The 15,290-nt window shown below is 58.5% G+C and overlaps 1 protein-coding gene across 3 annotated transcripts in view; it reads left to right on the top strand.

Moving 5' to 3' along the window:
* The first annotated feature begins 286 nt into the window (after window positions 1–286).
* KCNH2 (potassium voltage-gated channel subfamily H member 2) overlaps window positions 287–15,290 on the top strand; it is a 32,169-nt gene continuing 17,165 nt past the window's right edge. The window contains exons 1-2 of one of the 3 annotated variants that reach the window (XM_043589915.1): window positions 287–581; window positions 3,340–3,570. In XM_043589915.1, the coding sequence (XP_043445850.1) occupies window positions 506–581; window positions 3,340–3,570 (307 nt within the window). In that variant the 5' untranslated portion in view covers window positions 287–505. The remainder of the gene's footprint in view (window positions 582–3,339; window positions 3,571–15,290) is intronic. The other 2 variants (XM_043589914.1, XM_043589913.1) reach the window with 2 other exon arrangements.

Genomic DNA, 15,290 nt, shown 5'->3' with positions numbered 1-15,290 from the left:
GGCGCGCGGGGTGTGGGGGGGGGGGAAGAGGGCGGTGCTGCGGGCGCGCGGCGGGCGGGAGGGGGCCGGGAGGCGGGGGCCGGAGCCCGAGGGGCGCGCGCCGCGTTAACCCTTCCGCCGCCGGGCCGAGCCGCAGGCGCAGCCGGAGCCGCGGGCGCCGGAGCGGCTGTCGGCGCGGCGGGCGGGAGCCGGGAGCCCGGCGCTCGGGCGGGCGGAGCGCAGCGCGGGGACGCGGCGGAGCGGGGCCCGTGGCTCGGAGGGGGCCGGCAGACAGGTGTGCGGGCGGCCGGGCGGCCCGAGCTCAGGCGGCTCCAGGCCCGGCCCGCGGTCAGGAGCCGGGAGCCGAGCGGGGACCCCGCGCCCGCAACCGAGTCCCGGCCCCGCCCGTGGTCTGCTTGGCCGCGGGGTGCGGGGATCACGGCCGGGCCGGGCCACCCGAAGCCTGTGTCGGGCCGGGCCGGGCCGGGGTGGGTGGGGGCCCGCCCGGCCCGCCCATGGGCTCAGGATGCCGGTGCGGAGGGGCCATGTCGCGCCGCAGAACACCTTCCTGGACACCATCATCCGCAAGTTTGAGGGCCAGAGTGAGTGGGGGAGGGGGCCGGCGGGGAGGGGGCTCTGGGGGCGGGCCGAGCGCTCCCGAGTGTGAATGGAGGGGCGTGCCCCGGCCGTGTGCTTCGGGCTGGTGCGAATCAATGGGGGCTGGTGGCCTCAAGGCGCTGGCCAGGGGTCTCGAGGGCAAGGCTTGGTGCTGGGGGCCGTGGGTTTGGAGCCAAGGGGGCTGTATTGGGGCGCAGGGCTGGAGGCTCAGCTCAGGCTTCCAGGATCCGGAGTGTGTGTGACATCTCAAGTGTGCAGGTATCCCTAACTCCGGTGCCTGGATGTGGATGGGGCTGTGTGGGGGCAGGGACAGAACATGTATGGTCCAAACTGTGAGACACTAAGTACTCTGTCTCAGTCGTCTTGACTGTGTTTTTGAGAGACTGAGAGCCAAGCACTTAGAGTCAGTGCCTAACCTGCTCCTGGGGTGTGTGTGTCACCCATGAGTTCGGCCCTGCTTGGGCAGTGGGGAGGTATTTTGGACAGAGCTGCAAACTGTGGGCTCCCAGGTGACAGGGTGTCATGGCCTGAGACTGGGCTCTAAGGGTCTAACAGGCTCAATGCAGTGCCCTCGTATTGTTGATTTTCCTGCCCTGAGCCCCTTTATGGGGACTACAGCACCCCTAAGCCTGGTCCAGTAGGGGAGGCTTCCAGAAGTGTCCCAGGCTAGGTGAATGTTCTGGTGTGGGTGTTTTATCCTCCCAGCATGTGTGCGTCTCTCTCCAAGGCTGCATGTGCCATGGTGGGTGTGACTGCCAAGGGCCCTGGGAGCAGGGAGCGGGTGACATTCCTTGCCCATGACCCTGTGAGCACAGGACAACGTGTGCTTGTAACTGTGGTGGGGGGGAGGGAGGGATCAGTTTGACGGGCAGCATTGTCTGAAGCCGAGGAACAAGATGATCCTGAGGGGGAGGAGACTGACACGGTGGAGGGCCACAAGGTGGGGTCTTTCCTTTTCAAAAGCTCCCGGAGGCTGTGTCTGCATGGAAAGAACCTGGGCTAGGATCTGGGGGCTCAGCTTCTGGCCCCACCTCTGCCACTGACTGCCACGTGACCTTGAGTGACTCTTCCTTCTCCGAATATCAGTTTCCACATCTGGAAAGGAGGGGGTGGCCAAAGGAGCCTTTCAGATCCCTTCTGTGGTGTATTCCAGGAGCTCGGAAGGGGTGGGGGTAGGGCCTGCCTTCGAAGAAACTCGCTCTTCTCTCTCTCGGCCTGGGAGCTGGTTTCTCTTCTCCAAAGCTGGTGTGTGTGGCTGGCACTCTGGACTGCCTTGGGCTTAGGTAGAGGTGGAGGCCAAGTCAGGGGTCTTTTCGTGTGACAAGGAACCCTGACTCCTGATGGCTGCCTGGGAGTTGTGGAGGCCTGGTGAACTGACCTAAAGATGACCCAACTTCAAAAACTAACTTCCCGGAGACAGGATAAGGGATGGCTTTAGGCAGCCTGTGTCGGGGAGCCCTTGCTGCAGCAGCCTGGGCCTTGTCCATGGGATTGCCCAGAGCTGCAGACTGAGAGGGCTGTGCCTGCTGGAAGGCGAGGGGGCAGAGTTCCAACTGCTACCCAAAGCCCCAGCATTAAAGGCCAAAGTGGCCGGAAACTTCTGTGTTTATAAAAAGCTCTTATCCCCGAGTATCTTCCCTGGCACCAGCTGGGTCTGCCGCCTGCCTGCTGCTCACCTGCCGGCTAGCTGGGCCTTGGGGGCAGGTGTGGAGCGGGTGACCCACGTCCAGCTGAAATGGGTCCATTGGGGCACCTCAGCTTGACGGGGTCAAACTGAAGAAGGCCTCCCTTCCCTGGGTCTGTCTTCTTACAAGCGGGCCACTGTCTCAGGTCCATCCCTGGCTCCCGGTATTTTCCGGGATTGAAGCCTCAGGTCCCTTTCCTTGCTCCCTATGACCTTGGGCTTCTGCCTGTGATCCTCCTTTTATTCCTTCTTCTGTCAGACCTAAGTTCAAAAGCTAGCTCTTTTACAAGCTGCAAGATGTGGGCATGGCTCTGAACTTCTTTTGAGCCTCAGTTTCTTCATCTATAAAACAAAGCTAATGATGCCTATCTTATGGGGTTGTCAGAGTATTAAATGAGAGAGGGCATCGTAGGTGTTCACGTGGTACTTCCCTCGTCCCCTTTAGAGTGCCCACTGTCCAGCCCCTGACTGCCCTTAAGGGGCGCGTAAGTCCCGGGAAGTACTGACCTGGTAGGGTCCCCAGGTACTTGGGGGAGTGATATCCTAAGGATCCCGGGGTAAGGAGTGCCCAGTGTGCGGCCCCCCCCACCCCCGCCCCCAGTCTAGAGAGCAGAGGTCAGGAAGAGAAGCCGGACGACCTGATGCAAAGGGAAGGCTAGCCGCCATCTCTGGCCCTTCCCAGGCTCCCTCTCCAGGCCCAGTGTTTATCCCTCCGCCGCGGCTGCTGACACGCGTTGCTGACACCCGCCCAGGCTGGCCTCGGCCCCGGGCGCGGAGGGGGCGGGGGCCGCTGGCAGCCTGCCCGGGGGAAGCCATGCAGCCAGCCCGCGGGCCGGGCGGGGGAGGGGGCGCGTCGCCAGGCAGGGCCGGCGGAGGCACCTGTGTCGGGCCACACAGCTGCATTCGCCCCCTGCTAGGGACCCCAGTCGCCGCTGTGCTGCCTGGAGCGGGGAGTCCCCCGGCGGGTGGCTGCGTGTGACAGGAGAATGCGCGGAAGGGCTGGGAGCCCCCGAGGCAGGGGTCCCTGCTCACGTGCCTGCTCATCCCCGCCCCCCCAGGCCGCAAGTTCATCATCGCCAACGCTCGGGTGGAGAACTGCGCCGTCATCTACTGCAACGACGGCTTCTGCGAGCTGTGTGGCTACTCGCGGGCCGAGGTGATGCAGCGGCCCTGCACCTGCGACTTCCTGCACGGGCCGCGCACGCAGCGCCGCGCGGCCGCGCAGATCGCGCAGGCCCTGCTGGGCGCGGAGGAGCGCAAAGTGGAGATCGCCTTCTACCGGAAGGATGGTAGGCGCGGGCCGGGGCGGGGCCGCGACGAGGGGGCGTGGTCGCGACGAGGGGGCGGGGCCGCGAGGGACTGGGGTGGGGGTAGGGACGGTTGGATCGGGCGAGGCCGGAGCGTGGCGGGAGACCCGGCGAGTGCCCTGCGGTGTGTGACCCCCAACTGGGGCCACTGCTGTGGGTCAGGTGGCAGGCGCCGGCTGGGCATTGGGGCTGCCGGACGGAGTGGGTCTCTTCACCTCATTCATTCCGGCGGGATGGTTTTCGGGGTGACCAAGGGGCTGTTTGGCTGTGGGTATGGCGCCTTTGGTTTCTTCTTTCCCTGGGCTAACGTGGGCAGGTTGAGGTAGATGGGCTGGAGTTTGACGGGGCCGGGATGGCAGGTGAGTGGAAGGAGTTGACAGAAGGTCAGGTTGGTGGCTGGGCACTGACTTCCGGCCCAGGCCTCTAGCTCCCCTAGGGCAGCCCCTGCCAGGTGGTTGGTCTGGGGAGATGTCACTGAGGGTGAGGCAGGGGGGCTGCAGGACTCTGGCTCTCTGCTGTCCTTCTCCTGCTCCTCTCTCTCCTGTACTTAGGCTGCACCTGGCAGGAGGTGCGTGCCTCTCCCCACAACCTCCGTTCCCTTTGTCTCATGGTTTGAGTGCCCGCCCATCACCCATCACCCCTTCCTTCGCCAGGTGTCTCTGCTCAGCCACCGCCTCCCAGCCCAGCTGCTCTGGGCTTCCGGACAGTGGATAAACAGAACCCTGGGCGGGGCTGCTCTCGCACTGTGCCTGCCCTGGTGGGCTGGGCTCTGCTCAAGGAGGGCAGTGAAACAGGGCTTTGGCAGGCCTGCAGGTATTGGACGGCTGGGGAGGTGGCTCCAGAAGGTGCCACTGGACTGGCCATGGATGCCCAAACTCTGCTACTCACTAGTGTGTATCTGATGAGCATTTACTGAACCCCTGTGAGCCAGGTGCAGAGCTAGGGTCCTGTAGATAGCTCAGTGAACAAGACAGATGAGGTTACTGCCAGATGGGAGCTTACCTGCTGTAGATAGCACTCTCCGCTTTCCCCTGTGGGTAGGCAGAGTGAGCCAGCGGTCCTGTGTGCACCTGGCGCTGTCCCTGGAATATCCCCTGCATGCTCAGAGTCTAGCGAAGCTGCCTTGCATCTCTCGATGGCCCCGCTTTTGCAGGCGTGCACAGCCTGTGAGATCACTGGACCACGTTAGAAGGGGCGCTCTCACTGGGGTCCTGTGGAAGGGAGTTTGCTTATAGAAAATGGGGTTCTGGCTGGGAGGCAGGGGCCAGGAGAGTAGATGCAAACTCTGAAGTCTTCTGTTTTTTCGCTGAAGTCTCCCCAGAACCTGAATCAGAGCAGATCTGTTTTTCTATCTGCCGGGCCATCTAGTGCTAGCACGCATTGGTGGGTGGCTTCTATGTGCTGGACGCTGGGCTAAATGCTTCACTTAGCTTATCTCATGGAATCTTCACAACAGCCCTGGGAGGTAGACACTATTTGTATCTCCATTTTATGGATGAGGAAACTGAAGTTCAGGGAAATTAAGAAATTGCACCAAAGTCGCACAGCTAGAAAGTGGCAGAGCTGGGAACGGAGCTCTGTCTGTCTGATCCGAGCCCGACCCGTCCTGCTTTGCTGTCACCTATTAAAAATGGCCCCACATAGGTACAGGCATATCTGTATCCTGCACGTGACTTTGTGTACAATTTGATTCTGAAAGTTTGCAAACCATTGGTGTGATGAAAGGAATGTTGATACGAAAGTCCTGGGATCAGGTCTAACACCAGAAATTAGGTAGTTTGAGAACTTGGTTCCTGCCTTGAGCCTGTTTCTGCTTCCAGGGTAAGGTGCTCACGCAGCCCCTTGGCAACGGGGGCCTGGGTGCTTCCATCTTCCCCGTGGTGCTCGGGGAACTGGCCCTCCCTCTCGTCCCAAGATGGCTCCTTTGGGAGAAGATGGCCATGGGACCCCTTCTTCCGAGGTGCTATCGGGAAATCTTGGTGACCTTGAGGATCACTTCATCCAGCCCACTTGAGTTACAGATGGAGAAGCTGAGAAGCAGAGGTCCAGTTACTAGTTAACCAGCGGATGAAGTGGGACTAGAACCCAGGCCCCCTGCCCAAGTGCACGTTCTTTCCTCCCTCCGGCTACTCTCCAAATGGGGATGCCATCCAGAAAATCGTGTGCCAGTCCTCTCTGCCTGCCCTCTTGTCTGCTCTCACCTAGTTTCTCCTGTTGGCCAACAGGCTGGCCTTGACCCTCGGGTCCTATGGGTCCCCATTTGTCCTGGCACTTGAGGCCCAGGATGCAGACAGATCTCCTCTGCCTCCCTTCTCTCTGCCTTGAAATGCTTAGTCCCTCGGGCAAATGCCTGTGGCCTGCCCCGTGCTGTGTATGCCGTGTCTGTGTATGAATAGGGAGGCAGAGGTGAGGAAGGGCAGTGCCACCGCTCGCTTCTGTCCAGGCCCTTTTCTGGGTCTCTGCCTGGGCCAGCCACCGGAGAGTGGGTCCCCGGGCTTCAGCTCCAGGGAGGTGGGTGGCTGGGAAGGAGGCGGGGCCTTTTGCTGGCAGGCGCCACTGCGGACAGCTGTGCTGTGTCGGTGCCTCAAGCCTAGCTCTGTGCAGTGTCAGGGCCTGGAGCCAGACAGCCCCATTATTTAGGTGCTGGGACTTCTGGGAGGTGGGGAGGCCAGACTTGGGGCGGGGGGTGGGTGCGGGCTGGAGGGAGAGACACGAGGTGCCAGGGCTCGCCGGCCCTGTGTCCGTGCCCCTTAACACGAAGCCCAGGATTAAGACGGACCTGGGAGTAGAGCCAGCAGCTTGGGGTCGGCAGGCAGTAGCAGCCTGGGGGGCCCTGGGGCCACGTCTTGGCAGCAGGTGCTGCTGGTGCACACCTGTGTCCCTCCACGGTTGGAGGGGTGGGTTGTGGGTCCTTTGGCAGCTCTTCCTCACTTGCTCTGTCCTCTGCCAGGCCTCAGGGAGGCCCCCTGCTCTCTGTCCCTTTTGTTCTTTGCTCTCTGTTTTCATCTGTCTGCGCCCCGCCTCCCACCGAGTTCAGCCTCTGCTCAGGGACTCTGCTCCTCTTCTCTCCCAAGGTGGCCTCTCTGCCGACTCCTGTCCCCTTGGTCTTTATCTCCTCCTCCTTACACCTGTCTCCCTTCTTCCCTCCTTCCAGCACCCCTGAGCCTTCCTCCTCGCCTCTCTTCCTCTGCCCCTCTGGGCTCTATCTGGAAGTCTGTCTCTCTGGCTCCCCATACCTCTGCCTGTTCTGGCCTGGTCTCCACGTCCCTGTGTCCCCGGGGGCCTGTGCGTGGGTGGGGGATGGGGGTGTCTCTAGAGAAGAGTCAGTCGGCTTCTCCACTCCAGCTGCAGGCTGGTTGCCATGGCGACAGGGTCAGAGGGCCCCCACTGCAACAGCTGAGCTGTGGGCTGGGGGAGGGGTGGGGACCATGGGGCCAGCCTGCTCCCCGGTGTCCCTAGTGCCCACGGGGAGCCAGAGCCCCAGTGGTGGCCTCACACCCACTGCTGGGTGGTTCCCAGACTCAGACTACAGCGTCTCAGGTGCTTGGGCAGACACTTCGGGCCCCAGCAACCCTCCATATATACCGGGCCACTTCCCTGTTTCCTCCTTGTCCTCTGATCAGACTCCTCACTGTGACACTCTGAGACTCCTCCCTTTTCCATCGTGGCCGACCTCTGCCCAAGCTCAGACGCCCACCTCCTGTGCCCCTGCCCAGGTCGCGATCCTCAGGCGCCCAGACCCTCATCAATTGGGCTGCTGGTGAAGGAGCCCCTGGGTATACTGAGGCCAGGCAGGCAGGTGAGACAGAGGTGGGGGTCCAGGTGTGTCCTGTGTCCCTGAGATGGGAGCACACCAGAGCGATTCCTGGAGGAATGAGTTTAGACGCAGGCAGCACCTGTCTCAAGGGCGGAAGCCTCACAGGGGCTCCCTCCACCTTGGGCCTCCAGTCAGGGCCTGGGTGGCTCGGATACGTGGCATGTGAGAGCACATGCACGTGCCCCTGCACGGTAGCCAGGAGCAGGGCCCAGGGGCCTGGGGGGCCCTGCTGCCCCCAGCCAGCATTTCTTCTGCAAGGCCGCTAGGGAAGGGTCATTCCTGAGCTAGAGTAGGGTTCCCTGGCCTGCTTCGGAGCTTCCTGTCCCAGCACCACCCAGGGGTGAGGTAGCCTGCCAAGACTGAGGGTGTCAGCCACTTCTGGCCCGCTCTGGGGTCTGGAGAGTGTTGAGAGGGCGGCTCCTCCGTGTTGTGTCTGCTGTAGCCCCCGGAGAGGAGCTATGTAAATATTTGTGCAGAAGCTTCGTCCACAATGAGAGCAGAGTTTGACGGTGGCCTTGGGCTCCGGGGAGGGGGGCTGTGGGCATCAGGAGGGCCGGCATGGGTGTGTGAGATGGGGTGAGACTCAGCCTCTTTGCTGCCTAGAGTGGCTTCCAGGGCGATGTGACTTGAGAGGTTCCAAGAAAGCCCTTTTGCACTTAAATATCCCCTCTGAGGATGCCCCAGATGCCTCCACTAGGGAAAGTTTTGCTTGGGTGGAGAATGAGCCTTGCTTTTGAAAAACATGTTCTCTCTCATCACCTGCCCCTGCATGTAGGGGGGAATGTGGAAATATCAGCCCCTTAGTGCGATGGACTTTGACAGAAACTTTCCTCCCTGATATGGGAGCAGGGCTAGAAGAGGTGGTCATGGTGGGACACCTGGGACACGAGACGAGAATGGGTGATTCGGGGCACCTGGGTGGCTCAGTCACTTAGGCATCCGACTCTCGATCTCAGCCCAGGTCATGGTCTCACGGTTCATGGGATTGAGCCCCGCATCGGGCTCTGTGCTGATAGCATGGAGCCTGCTTGGGATTCTCTTCTGCCCTCTCTCTCTCTCTCTCTCTCTCTCTCTGTCCCTCCCCCCTGCTTTCTCTCAAAATAGGTACATAAACTTAAAAAAAAAAAGAATGGGAGAGGCTCTGGATGAACCGCTGCCCCCCAAAATCCCCTGCAGGCTTTAACCTAGGGGCCATAAAGCTCTCCATGCTGTGGACTGTGGGTGGCCTCACACAGGCCTCTCTCTGGTTTGGTCATCTGTCCACCAGACAAGAAGTGTCTTCTCCTTGGCCCATATTCTCCCTCCTTCCCAGTTCTGGATGAGATTGCCGTGTCTGACCTCCCCTGCTAGATCATAAGCTCCACAAGGGCAGAGAGCAGCCTGTCTGTTTTGTTCTCTGTGGTGTCTGTGTCTAGTCCACACTGGAGCTTGGTACAAATGCATGAATGAATGAATGAATGAATGAATGAATGAAGGGCTGGGCAGTGTGCTGTATTGTAGAAGCCCTATCCTCGGAGTCAATGACTTGGAACAATTTCTGGCTCAGCTAGACTTGCACCTGCTTGGCCATCGGCCATGTGTCCCCAGGTCCTGGCCAGCCGGGGGAAGTGAGCTGACCCAGGGCCTCAGCATCTCTGTCCCCTACGGTGCTCCCCTCCTGGCCTTGTGCCCTGCTCGCAACCCCTGCTCACCTCTCCCCCTCCTTCCCCAGGCTTCTGCCTCTCCCTCAAATCACTGAAACCGTATTTGTGTTCATGTTTCTTTTTTTTTTTTTCTTTCTCTTTCATTTCATTTTCCTTTTCATCTCACTCTCCAGCCCCATTACCCTCCCCTTAGGCAACCATTCAGATGTACTTACTGTGAATGTGTTGCTTGCATATGTTCTTGCAAAATGTGTATTTTGTCTGGATACACACAGGCTTAATTTATGTAAATGATATGTGCTATATATTATATTCTGGTGTTCACTTGACTTGCACAGGAGTATGCCTTTCAGTCCATCCAGGTTGCTACTTAACATCTAGTCTGTAGCTTTGTATTTTGTGGTGTGTACCCACCTCAGTTTACCTGCTCGCCCTCCTGGGCAGCCATCTCCAGATTTCCCGCATAAATAATGCCGCAGTGAACATCCTCAGCCATGGTCCCTTCTGGACTCGGGTGAGGATGTCTTTGGGGTGTATCTGCAGGGGTGGGATTGCTGGATCACAGGTTTGTGGACACTTAATTCAACTAAGCACTGTCAGACCGTACCCCAGCATAGCTACCCCCATCACCACTTGCCTAAACAGGGTACCAGATTTCTAGTCCCTCATATCTCTGCCACACTTGGCGTCATCCACGTTTATAATTTTTGCCAACCTAATAGGTGAAAGTGATAACTGGCTGCCTTAAATTTGCATTTGTTTGATATTGTGTGAGTCCTGGCATGTCTTAGGCTCCATTGCGTTTTGTGTCGATTTTCCTGTGAGTTGCCTGTTCATATCCTTGCTCAGTTTTCTTTCTCTCTCTCTCTCTTTTTTTAATGTTTATTTATTTTTGAGAGAGAGAGGCAGAGAGAGAGAGAGAGAGAGAGAGACACACACACACACACACACACACACACACACACACACACGGAACACGAGCGGGGGAGGGGCAGAGAGAAAGACACAGAATCCAAAGCAGGCTCCAGGCTCCAAGCTGTCAGCACAGAGCCTGACGCGGGGCTTGAATCCAAGAACCTTCAGATCATGACCTGAGCTGAAGTCGGATGCTCAACCAACTGAGCCACCCAGGCGCCCATCTTTGCTCACTTTTCTCATGAAGGTACTGTCTTTTGTTCTTAGTGATTTGCAGGAGTTGCTTGGGTATTCTAGAAATACACATGCTTACAGTTAAATACTCAATATATGGGTTCCAGACATTCATTCCTGTTGGATGGAGATATTGCAAATATCTTCTCCCGTTCAATTATTTCTCAACTTTATCCAACAAAGACACTTTCTGTTGATACGAATTAACTGACTTTTAGCTTTGTTTGTGCTTTTGAAGTTTTGTTTAAGAAATTGTTCACCACCCTGAGGTTGCAGAGGGCTCCATTTTCTTCTATTAATTTAATTGTTTTACCTCTCTCGGTTGGCTTTCATCCATCCTGAGCCTCCCTCTGTGGTGTCAAGTGGGGATCAAGTTATATTTTTTTCCGTGTAGTGAGCCAATTTTCCCCACACACCTAGTAAACAGCCTGTTCTTTTCCAGCATTTGTGGGGCCACCTTGATCGTAAGCTAATTTCCCATCTATCCATGGGTCTGTCTTGGAGCTCCCTGTTCTGTTCCAAACATTTATTTGTCTCTTCTTGCATCAAAACCACACTAAAACAACTGTGGCATTTAGTATGTCTTAGTATCTGGAAAGGCGCATATTCCGTCTTCTTCTTTTTAAAGATTGACTCGGGTATTTGTGGACCTCTCTTCTTCTTTATGAACTTTAGAGAAAGTTTCTCGAGTTCCTGGAAAGAAAACCCATACTAGAATCTTGATTGGAATTAGATTAGTTTTACAGATCAATTTGGGGAGAATTGACATCTGTATAATATCTGTCCCATCCGAGAGGCTGGACTATCTCTCCATTTATCAGATTGTTTCTGTACTCTTGATTAGTTTTAAGTATCCCCCCCCCCCCGCCGCCCCCGCCTCCCCACAGAGGTCTTGTGCATTTTTGATCAATTCCTAGTTACTTTATAGTTTTTGTTGCTATTACGAAAGAGACCTTGTTTTTGACTACCTGTTCGAATAGTTTTGTGCTGGTGGAGAGAAATATTGTCCATTTTGGGGCTGATCTTGTATCTGGCAGCCTCAGTGAGCTTGCTTTCTTATTAGTTCTAATTGTTTCTCTGTTGATTTTGCTGGTTCCGTGGGGAGATGATCCTATCATCTGCAGACAATGCCGGTTTTCTATGTCTTTGTTTGGGTCATTGCCATGTGTTTTGATGGTCAGAGGTCCATCTGACTCCTCAGGAGGCTTCACGGGTGTCTGCATTTGTACCTGCATTTGTTCTTTGGAGCGTCCCAGCGTCCTGTGAACTGGGAGAGTCCTGGAGGGAATACAGCTCTTGCTTTAATGATTGAGAAGCTGTGGCCGCCTGGGCGATCGATGAGAGTGCTGGAATTGGGGTGGGTGTTCTCAAGGCATCCCCTGGCTCTCTGGGGTATGCTGGGAGCTAAGGTGGGCATGTAGTTCTGGGGCTTGAAGACAGTTGGAGGCAGGTAGGGACCCCAGGTTGTTTCCTGGTGGACTGTGGCTGTTTGCCCTCGCTGCCCAGTGGCAGGCTGTGCGGGAGTCACAGGAAAGAGCACTGGTAGGGGTCTGAGGCTCAGAAACTCCGTGCCTTTGCGGCTCTTGCTCTGGTCCTCTGCCCTGGTTCCTGGGCTGCCGGCCTTTATGTTCCACGCTGTTGATTAGATTTAATAGCACTTCAAGAAAAGACACCTTGAGTCTCATGGTGGTTCCAACAACTGTCTCGACTCAGCACGGGTTTGAAATGGGCAAATTCTGTCATGAAAGGCCAGTTGGCCCCCTGGGATCTGAAAGGGAGTTTAGATGGGAGGGGGGATGGCCCTGTCCGCACCCACCTAAGTGCAGGTCACCACCCTGACGACCAGTCCTTGGACACCTGCTTGCCCAGCACTTCCTGTGAAACCAGCCCAGCCCTGGCCTCAGGGCTCCAGCTTGGGTAGGGGGGAAAGAAGGAAGCTCACCCCAGAAGCCAGTGCACAATTACCTCCTGCATTAGGGATATAGCGTTAGAAATTCTCAAAGAGACATATCACGTGGGCCAGATGGAGCAGTCAGTAACATCTTTGTAGAGGGGAGTCCTGCAGGTCCTGGAGGGATGGCAGGAGCTGGCAGGAGGAGGGGTGGGGGCTGTGGAGTTGGAGTACCAGGCGAAGCTGGGGTGCCCTGAAGGGGCTCTGAGGGAGCACCCGGGACCCGGCAGGCTGGGAGGCCCACCCGGGAGGGCGGGCTGAAAGGTCTGAGGTGGTTGGGATCAGGGATTCCGGAGGATTCCAAGGGGGGGCAGACTCCAGGAAGTAGGAGGGGGAAGGGAAAGCTTGGAGGAGGGGAATGAGAACGGAACTGGAGAGCAGCCTTCCCCACGTGAACATGGCCTTGTTTCACCTTCCCAAGGCTCCTGGGGACAGGGCAAGGTCGTGGCTTCCAGATTACATAGACACGTGGCTGTGTCCCTGGAGGTGGATGGGGCTTGGACCCAGGGCTTGTCTAGAAAGAACTCTTCTCCTGAGGCTGTTGCATTGTCCCTGGGGAAAGGTGGCACAGGCTGGCCGTGCAGTGGGTTTGCGGGGGAGGGGTGGTAGTCTGGCTCGCAGCACAGAGGGCCCCAGAGGGCCCTATAAATGACCCTATAAATCCCTGGGAAGGTGTCAGGCTGGTGGAGGCGTCTGTCTGGAGATGGGAGATGGTCTTTCTGAGTCGGGGGCCGGATCATGGCTTCCCAGCTCCTGCCCTACAGCCGTCATTCTGCATTGCTCAGCTCCTGGAGGGAGTCAGGGGCAGAGGACCCTCCTCCCCCCCACCCCCACCCCACTCACTGGCTGACCTCTCAGGGTTCCCTATTCTGTCCCCTGAGCCTGCAATATCCCTGGCCTTCCCTGGGCCCCCAGCTGCCCATGAGAGCGGTGTTAGCGACACAGTGGCCCCTGGCCAGGAGCAGTTCCTGCTGCACCTTCCTGTCGCCGCCACCAGGCTAAATATAACCTGACACTGCACAGCCCTGGGCTGCCGCCGACAGAGACAGCCTCTCTGCCTGGGGGCGGACAGGGAGGACTGGAGCCCCAGCCTCCTGCCCTCAGTGTGACTTTGGGCCCAGCTCCTCCTGCCGAGAGCCAGGCAGGGAGGTGATCTGGGTGAGGATGGCTGCCTCCCCGAGGTCACCTTCCCTGCAGGGACCCGGCACCCTGCCTCGTTAGAGCTCTGGATGCTTCCACAAGGCCATCTGTCATTTCATCTGGCACCCAGGACAGGAATCACTTGTCCCTGCAGTACTTACAGGGAGACCGAAGCCCAGAGAGGTGGGCGGCCTGCCTGCAGCCACACAGCAATTGCCCAGTTCTCCAGCTGACTGGGGCAGGTCAGCTCAGCCCTGTAGGCTCTTCCCTCAGCCTGCGTTACTCTCTCTTCCTCCACCTCACGCTGGGCTCTGAAATGGGGTCCTTTTGACTCCTTGGCTCAGTGAGGCCAGGTGCCAGGCCTGTCCTGTGCACGGTGCCCCCAGTACATCATGTGGGTGCTCAGTGAATGTTCGTGGGGGAATGAAGAGACACGTTCAAAGGAGCAGTGATGACATCTCATTTACGGATGAGCATCTGGGACTCTGACCTGAGGGGCTTGCCCAAGGACACTCCGGGTCACCTCAGCCCTCCCCTTCTCTGCCTGCTGGGGGCTGCCCTGAAAGATAAGGCCTGTCCCTGTTGAAGCTGAGTATGGCTTCTGCCTGGAGCCCAGCCAAGGCCAGGGGTGCCCAGAGGTGGGAGATGCAGTTTGGGGCTGTGGGTGGGGTCCCAGGTCCCTGGCTGGGTTGGGGTGCCAGGCAGGGACCCTGCCTCTGGCTGCGCGGCTGGGTGTGGTTGGCACCAGATGAAAGTGGGCCAGGCGATGTGTTTTGGTGGAAGACAGCAGGGGGTCGGGAGGGGCTGTACCTGCTGAACTTGGAATGTGTTCAGGCCTGATTCTCCCCCTAGGACCCCGCCCCCTGCCTGTCCCTTCTCCCCTCCTTAGTGACCTGCCATCAGCTGCATGACCTCTGTTGGCTATTAGGATCCGAGGCACAGAGGAACCTGTCAGTGTATGGCTATTAATCAGCCGTGGCCTCCGCTTTCATTGTGTCCATCCCCACAGGGCCCGGGGTGCCCCGAGCTCCGGGAGGTAGGCAAAGGCTGGACACCCAGCAGTCAAGTATCTTCAGCTGGGGCTGGGGGTTGTGTGTGTGTGTGGGGGGGTGTGGTGGTGGTGAATGGGATATTCATTCATCCCTCAAGCCCTGCGGGGTGGGCGTGATTCCCCCCCCCCCCCCCCCCCGTGTTACCCATGAGCACCCTGAGGCTCCAGGAGGGTAGGTGATTTGCCCAAGGTCATCCTGGAGCAGTGAGCAAAGGCCAGCTGACCGCACAGCCTGCAACCCCCCCCCCCCCTCCTTGGCACTGGGGAACCTCATAGCCTTTCTGTGGGCAGTGTGGGGTTCCTGCTGCTCCCCTCCAGGCTGTCCCTTCCCGGAGCGCTCCGCGCTAGTGGCCTCGGGAGAGTTGGCTGTGCCTGCCACAGAGTGGCTTTCCACGGAACTGCAGCCTGGCCCGGCTCTGGGCCCAAGTCAGCCTCTGCTCCAGGGGGAGCTGCCCTGGGGGCAGGGCAAGGTCGGAAGTGGGGGAGGAGCGAAGTGCAGGGTCCAGGGGTAGGTAGGAGTGGGTCTAGGGGAGGGTGAGGCGCTCTTCTGTGTGTGCAGTGCCAGCCCTGGAGGCAGCTGAGCCGTGGACTCTCTGCATTTCTTTGCTGGGAAGTTGTGTGAAGGTCAGAGCCCCACCACCCACAGGCTGCAATTTGCTCGGGCTGTCCCTGGGCCCAGCCCTTGACCTGTCTGAGCCTCAGCTGCCCTGAGGGACGCACACTCGCCATAATCCCAGCCAGTGATGGGATGGGGATCGCTGGCAGATCTGGCGGAAGAGCTGGGGAATGGGCGGCCTGACAGCCCGTGGGAGACCCAGCCAGCCCAGCAGGGTGGTGGGAAGAAAGTAGAGCCTCAGAGAGCCCTGGCTGACTTGGGGCCACTAGCTTTCCTTCCTTCCCTGTCCCCTTGAAAATAGCAGCTGGAGCCTCCCTCCTCACCCTCATCCCTGC

The sequence above is a fragment of the Prionailurus bengalensis genome, chromosome A2 (assembly GCF_016509475.1).
Source record: "Prionailurus bengalensis isolate Pbe53 chromosome A2, Fcat_Pben_1.1_paternal_pri, whole genome shotgun sequence".
Classification (NCBI taxonomy): Eukaryota; Metazoa; Chordata; class Mammalia; order Carnivora; family Felidae; genus Prionailurus; species Prionailurus bengalensis.
The sequence above is the reverse complement of the archived record's forward strand: the minus strand, read 5'-3'. Positions and strand labels throughout refer to the sequence as shown.